This window comes from Musca autumnalis, unplaced genomic scaffold (genome assembly GCF_047663935.1).
Source record: "Musca autumnalis isolate F117 unplaced genomic scaffold, ASM4766393v1 scaffold_4, whole genome shotgun sequence".
Lineage (NCBI taxonomy): Eukaryota > Metazoa > Arthropoda > Insecta > Diptera > Muscidae > Musca > Musca autumnalis.
The window spans coordinates 128,591,732-128,599,294 of record NW_027411977.1 but is presented as its reverse complement, the minus strand read 5'-3'; the positions used below and the strand labels follow the sequence as shown (position 1 = coordinate 128,599,294).

The following is a 7,563-nucleotide window of genomic DNA, read 5'->3' as shown; positions in this document are numbered from 1 at the left end:
ATCCACGCCTTAGTATACCCCCATAGAACGCTACCTCCCTATTTCCGGTAGTTTGAAGGTTGTGGACTCAATATTCAACCGAAATTGCTAAAATTTGGTATTTTGTGTTGGCTTGGTGTAGCAAACATTCCAAATGAAATTTGTCGGTATAGGTACACGCCTTCATATAACCCTTCTACAACCGTATCACCCGATTTTCGGTATTTTGAAGGTTTTAGCCTCATTATCACACCGAAATGGCTGAGATGTGGTACTTAGTCATTGTGAGGGTATAAAACTGTTTCCCAGAAATTTGTCGGTATAGGTCCACGCCTTCATATAGTCCCTATACCTTCCGATTTTCGGTATTTTAAAGGTTGTGGCCACAGCAACCCAACACCACACACACTTTGGGCATACGGACGTATTTAGGTATGCGCCTTAAAAATATATATTAAAATGAACATTTTTTGCTCAGTACAAGCCCTGGAATCCGAACCGCGAAGGGCCCAATAAGGTGTTTTTCCTTCCATAGAAATCGCCCCGGCCTTATGTTCAATCTTTAGCTTACCTTTGTACTATTGAAAAAATCATAAAATTTTAACAAACAATATCTTTGAAAATTGATCTCTATGATCTCTAGAGAGATCAACTTATTATTATATTTTTTATTTATCACTCCAGACAAGAACAACATCCATCCGTTTAAACAAACTATGTATTTATAGGCTTACATATGCAAATGCTCATTCATCGTAGATTTTTAAATTTTACGCGCTCTGCGCCAAAGGCAATAATAACCCAAAACATGAAAGCCAAGGTAAATGCCAACCATTGCCAAAAGATTAATGTAAAGGTTTTTCTCATCAAAACTGTATTTGTTCAGGACATCAGTGCCGGTATGGAAGCAAGGCAAATTTTCGCTCTCCTCAAAACAGGCTGAAAAACAAATGAATTTTTACAAGGTCATAGATTAATGAATATTTATCCAAAGAGTAGATACACATAACACATTTCATAAAGTTACAGAGGATGTAGGAAACAGAAGGCTAGGTACGAAATTTTACAAAAATTTTGTATGCGTGCGTACATTTATTTTAAAGTGGTTTAGGATTTTTTTTTGAATTAAAAAAAATGCTGTAGTCACACATGAATGGACTTACATATATTTTGTATACCAGACCATTGAGCTATGGTCATTGCCTCATTTGCATACAGCATCCAAGAGAGAAATTGTGTCCAATAAAATGCCCAAGGCAAGGTGCTGCAATAAATAAACAAAGAATAAATTTTATAATAAATTGCATGTAAAGGACAAAGGGTTAACTTTAATTTTTTATTATCAAAAGTTTCGTGTTTCTTTGTATATGTATGTGTGTAGATGGATGGTGTTGATAACGAATACTATAACTTATTTTTAAATTCTTTCATCACATAACACTTAAAACGGGGATTAAGAATCATGAACATGTTTCTTTTTCCTAAAATTAGATCAATCATTTGAAGGTGAAGGCGAGGCGCGCTCTTGTCGACAAAAATTTTGATGTTTTGTGAGTAGAATATACAAAAGCCAGTAAGGAAATTATTAATGTCGACGGACCCGACTATATGCACACGGACGGACCCGACTACACCACTGTGAACATGGAAAATATATGTATATGGGAGCTATATCTAAATCTGAACCGATTTCGATATAATATTCAAATTTCATTAACTTTTGACAGACCGAACATATATATGGCAACAATATCCATATCTGTATTTATTTCGTTATAATTTGGCATATTTTTTTCTGGACCCAATTCCGTCACACATTTCGAATTTCATAATAATTAGAAAGAGATAAGGAGTTTGGTGCAGCAAATAGTGAAATCGGCCGAAAATATGTATGGGAGCTACATCTAAATCTGAATCGATGTCGATTAAATTTGGCACATTTATTTCTTGACTGAATTCAGTCACACATTCCAAAATTCCCTGAAATCGGACATATATAACGTGTTTGGTGCAGCAAAAATGCGAAATCGGCCGAAATTATATATGGAAGCTATATCCAAATCTGAACCTATTTCGAGTTAATTTGAAACATCTATATCTAGACTGAATTCAGTCACACATTTAAAATTTCATCGAAATCGAACATATATATATAGGTGCATATATAGGTGCGCATATATAGGTGCATATCTAATGAAAAACAGGTAAAAACGTCCACCATGAAATATTCTGAACAAATATCGAATAATTAGTTTTATTTCCGTTGCGAAAGTACCATTGCCCACAATTTTAGGTGAATTTTCTCGACCACTGCATAAACCAATTACCTATCACCTAACCTTATCTGGTGAGCCAAAACTTTTTACAATACTTGAAATTGGGCGGTATCGTTGTTTAGGCGCTATACCAAAACGTGGACCTATGTCCACAACTATTGGCGGAGAAGTATTTTGATCACTATGAACCCTTAATGCTAAATTGCACCCAAATTATAGAGAAAATGTAAATTAAAACAAACATTTTGAATGGGAGGTACCCGAAGAACGGGATTGATATGACTATATCCGACTTGATACATGACTGGATGAAAAAATACGATGTGCAAATTTTGTACCAAATCGATTGCTCCCTTCGAGAGTTATCGTTCACACCATTTTACAGAATATATTCCGAAACAAGGAGAAATATATACTAGCTGTATCATTTCTTAACAGATACATATAACATACCTAGAATATGTTAATAATATGTAATTTAACGTTCACACGTTATCCAAAAGACGATTTGAATCGGATTTCCCTAAGAATGCGTGATGTCTCTGTTTATCTGTTTAACTCATTTCGTACTTGGTGTTCGATTTCTGCGAACAGTAAGATCACTTTTTTCAAAAAAAAATGTATGGATAAAAAAGATAAAATTTTAAACAAGTTATAGTATGTATATGAAGTCCCATCTGTCAGCAAATGAAAAAATCTTCCCTTAAAAACTCCCCCTCCTCCTCGATGGTAGGGGTACATTTTTGGAACCTATATTTTGAATACTTTTTAAATAAATTTTAAAAAATTAAAAAAATGAAATTTAAAAAGTAATCATGGTGAATTATTTCCAATATATGTAACCGTTTCACAAAATATAAAGAACATGATTTAGAAGACTAAATTCTATATTTCAACCGTTTCTGTAGCATAGTACTGCTAAAATCCTGAAAAACCTTAAAATCGGGAGGTACCGTTCTACTGAGGCTATATAAAACATGGACCAGTGCTGACACATTTCTAGAGGGAAGTTTAGTAGCCCCAAAGAAGACTAAATATGTATTAAATTACAACCATTCCTATAGGTTAATGCAGCTAAACCCCTGAAAAACCCCGAAAATCGGGCGGTACCGTTCTATGGGGGGTAATCCAAAAAGTGAACCAGTACTGACACATTTCCGGGGAAAAGCATTGTAGGACTCAATACTACTCTGCAATCATTTTTTCGTTCAAAAATAAAAAAACAAATCAATAAAACATCAAATGAATCATTTTTTTATTTCTACACATATAGTGTTCGCGCCAGTGTTCGAAATTTCGAACACCATTTTCTGGGAAAACAAAAAATCGGATTTTTTTTTGCGTAGAATTTTGACATCAGTGGGTCCTAATTACCCTAAAAAAGGATTTTTTTAATAAATAAAAAACTTGTCTCGGGACGAAATGGGTTAAGGTCTACCATTTTATACTCTCCATACTATGGTAAAATTGATCATCCACAAAAATTGAGATAGGACACTGAAGTTTTGGAAAGACCGAATTAGCTATTATTTGGCATTTGGGGTGATCAAATCTGCACCAAAAATTATGGACATAGGTATAGCACCCATATAACGGTACCGCCAGATTTTTTTATATTTTCAAGATTTTATCTACATCTATATTTGCTTTAATTTTGAATTTAGGGTTAAGGTATTTGGAAGTTATTACATAAATTTTCGGCCTAAATTGACTGAAATTTGGCTCTATAAGCTCATGTTGTCAAAAGTGCTAACATAGGTCCACGTTTTAGTATGGCATTTTTATACTCTCTCAAAATGTGCCTTATCGACATAATTATTTAAGACCCCAATTATGTTTGGACGAAATCTGTTTCAGACAATTGGGAGATGTTTTAGTCATCTCCTTCCGTCTGGCTGGCTGGTCGCACAATAACTCTCGAACGGATCAACCGATTCGGTCCAAAATTTGGCCTTCGTAATATTTTGTCTAAACTGTGTTTAAGTTCGAAGATGAGCTAAACCGGTCCAATCCTTCAGGTACCTCCCATAAACATTCAGAATTTTTCGCTAAAGTGGCTCGTGCGGCAACTCCGATCAACACTTTGCACATAGCAAAATTTCTACGAGACATAGATCGTCCAAACATACTCTAAAGAATTCCATCTATGCGTTCTTGAATAAAACCGTTTTCAATGATTAAACTAAAATTTGACATAAAAAAATAATTAAGAGGTGGACCGATATGGCCCTCTTCGAACTTAAACAAACTTTGGACCTATATATAATAAAAACTTCCATACCAAATTATAAAGCTCTATCTTAAAAATTTAAATTTGTATTTTGACTTCAACAGACTTACTGACATGACTATATCGACCCAGACTTTTATCCTGATCAAAAATATGTATATTTTATAGGGTTGCAATGCATTACAAACGGAAAAACCAATTTAATATACATAGCTTCCATACTATGGTGGAGGGTATAAAATATATATCTCATATATTTTTCAACCGAATTCATTGGTTTTTCCAATTTTCGAAAGATTACTTACAAATAATAAATTAAATATTATAAAATAAGAAATAAATGATACTGTTTGGAATTTTCTAAGCAGCCTAGAGCACGAGGAAAACCAGTTTCCCTTTTTAATGTGTTTTTAACACTTCAAACACTATAACCTAACCATTTGTTAACCGCTTTTAAAAAATATTGCTTATTCGAAATATATTCGTCGCCCATTTGCCGTTATAAAATAAAAAATAGTACATCAGCAAATTTTTTTTGAACTTTTGTATAACAGTATAATTTTTAAAAACTTTTTTTGAAGGTTCTTGTGGGGTGGGGGGTGGTCTATGTTTGGAATTTTTTGCTTTTGATATACCCCTTATAAAAGCAGAGATATACGTTTTGAAATTAAACGTTGACGGTCCATCGACTTAGCCAGGGGGTGGTCCGGTCGGACCATACCGTCCCCTGAGTATTATCCAACCATCAACAAAATCAATAGTTTTTTTCCCTCCGGGATCCCATTAATACCCAACATTTTGTAAGGTTCCAATCAAAATTGCGACATGAAACGTGATTACAAGTTTTAGATGGACAGACGGACGGACACACATAGCCAGATCGAGTCATCTCGTTGAGACATTCATTTTGGTATATAGGCAATATTTTTGAAAATGTTATATAGCTGAAGCCAAGGTTTACCCTTTTATAACTCGCTAATTGCGGTTGTATATTATACAAATAAAACGATTTTGAATAAAATGTTGTTTTCTCTCGATTTGTGATTAAACCACACTCTTCACGATTTTCTTTCAAAGTAACAGTGGAAGCCAACTAAGTAAGGATAATCTTACCAATATATAACTTTTCAAAATTTCATCTGCATCTACTATCAAATGATGCTCGCAATTTGAATCCAGATTTAAAGTGTTTTTGAAAATTTCTTCTAATTTCATTCTGCAAACAGGTTTTCCAAAAAATCATTTATAGGATTGTAGTACTTGCGATTCTGAATTATTTGATACGTATATCGTAAATGTAGTCTGCACAGCTTCATAGAAATCTACATCCAACTGAGGAAATTTTGTGCGAACATTTTTCTAAAAATCATATTTTTTGGTCTAATATTTGCAATTGTTCTTGATTGATCGCCTTGAAACATATATATATCGATATAGATTTTCATGGTGACACTAAAATCGGATGCGATCAAAAAGTGTATGCACTTCGCGCAAATTAGACACTTTTGGACACTTAGATGCAGTCTCCAAATGAAATTTTGAGAACTATATACATACAAATTTAATGGTATGGTTTTGTTGCACATGAATCACATGAGGACAAAGTAATTTTGATAATTACACGATTTACACATATTTAAAAAATGCATATAAATTAAAACAGTTTAGTTGAACTTTATTTCCATTTAGGAAGCCTAATGATTGATCTCAACAACCTGATAACTTTCCTCAATGGGAAACCTTCTATGCGAATGTAGATGAATCAAAATCCACCCATTTTCATGGAAGTTTTAAAGAAAATAAAATAAATACTCCTACAGGTTTTTCCAATACTTTCAACTCTAGAATGCATGTGAAAACTATTTTTAAATGGTTTTATTTAGCTCACCCCGTTTGTTTTATTATTTATTCTTGGGTCAAATTTAGTAATTCAAATTTCACCCTCTTCCTGTCAACCGATTAATCTGAAATTTTGTATACACTTTGGATTTTGGTGACAATACAATTATGTTTATTCATTATCATTATAAATTCAAGATGGCCGCCGCTACAAAATGGCGGGTAACGTAGGTTTTATCAATCCCATCAATATGGGTATCAAATGAAAGGGCTCAACAAGCAGAATACAATATACTATAAAAAATTGAAATCCAAGATGGCGGCCGCTACAAAATGGCGGATAACGTAGGTTTTATCAATCCCATCAATATGGGTATCAAATGAAAGGGCTCAACAAGCAGAATACAATACACTATAAAAAATTGAAATCCAAGATGGCGGCCGCTACAAAATGGCGGATAACTTAGGTTTTATCAATCCCATCAATATGGGTATCAAATGAAAGGGCTCAACAAGCCGAATACAATATACTATAAAAAATTGAAATCCAAGATGGCAGCCGCTACAAAATGGCGGATAACGTAGGTTTTATCAATCCCATCAATATGGGTATCAAATGAAAGGGCTCAACAAGCAGAATACAATATACTATAAAAAATTGAAATCCAAGATGGCGGCCGCTACAAAATGGCGGATAACGTAGGTTTTATTAATCCCATCAATATGGGTATCAAATGAAAGGGCTCAACAAGCAGAATACAATATACTATAAAAATTGAAATCCAAGATGGCGGCCGCTACAAAATGGCGGATAACGTAGGTTTTATTAATCCCATCAATATGGGTATCAAATGAAAGGGCTCAACCAGTAGAATACAATGTACTATATAAAATTAAAATCCAAGATGGCGGCCTCTACAAAATGGCGGATAACTTTGGTTTTATCAATCCCATCAACATGGGTATCAAATGAAAGATCTCTACAAGTAGAATACAATTTACTATGCAAAATTGAAGTCTAAGATGGCCGCCGCTACCAAATGGCTGATAACAATTTTTTATCAATCCCACCAATATGGGTATCAAATAAAAGGGCTTGACAAGAAGAATACAGTGCACTATACAACCTCAATATTTAAGATGGACGCAGCCACTAAATGGCGTATAATTAAGATTTAAATTTAGAAATTGAATCTGTAATTTAGGTATCTGATTAATCCAGCCTGAATCCACCACCCA

The 7,563-nt window shown here is 33.9% G+C and overlaps 1 protein-coding gene across 2 annotated transcripts in view; it reads right to left on the bottom strand.

The window, feature by feature from the left end:
* Positions 1-594: 594 nt before the first annotated feature.
* Positions 595-7,563, bottom strand: part of st (ATP-binding cassette transporter scarlet) — a 56,850-nt gene continuing 49,881 nt past the window's right edge. For both annotated transcript variants that reach the window (XM_073987863.1, XM_073987864.1), the window contains exons 6-7: positions 1,143-1,243; positions 595-918 (exon numbers count right to left, since the gene is read on the bottom strand). In XM_073987863.1, coding sequence (XP_073843964.1) covers positions 743-918; positions 1,143-1,243 — 277 coding nt within the window. In that variant the 3' untranslated portion in view covers positions 595-742. The remainder of the gene's footprint in view (positions 919-1,142; positions 1,244-7,563) is intronic.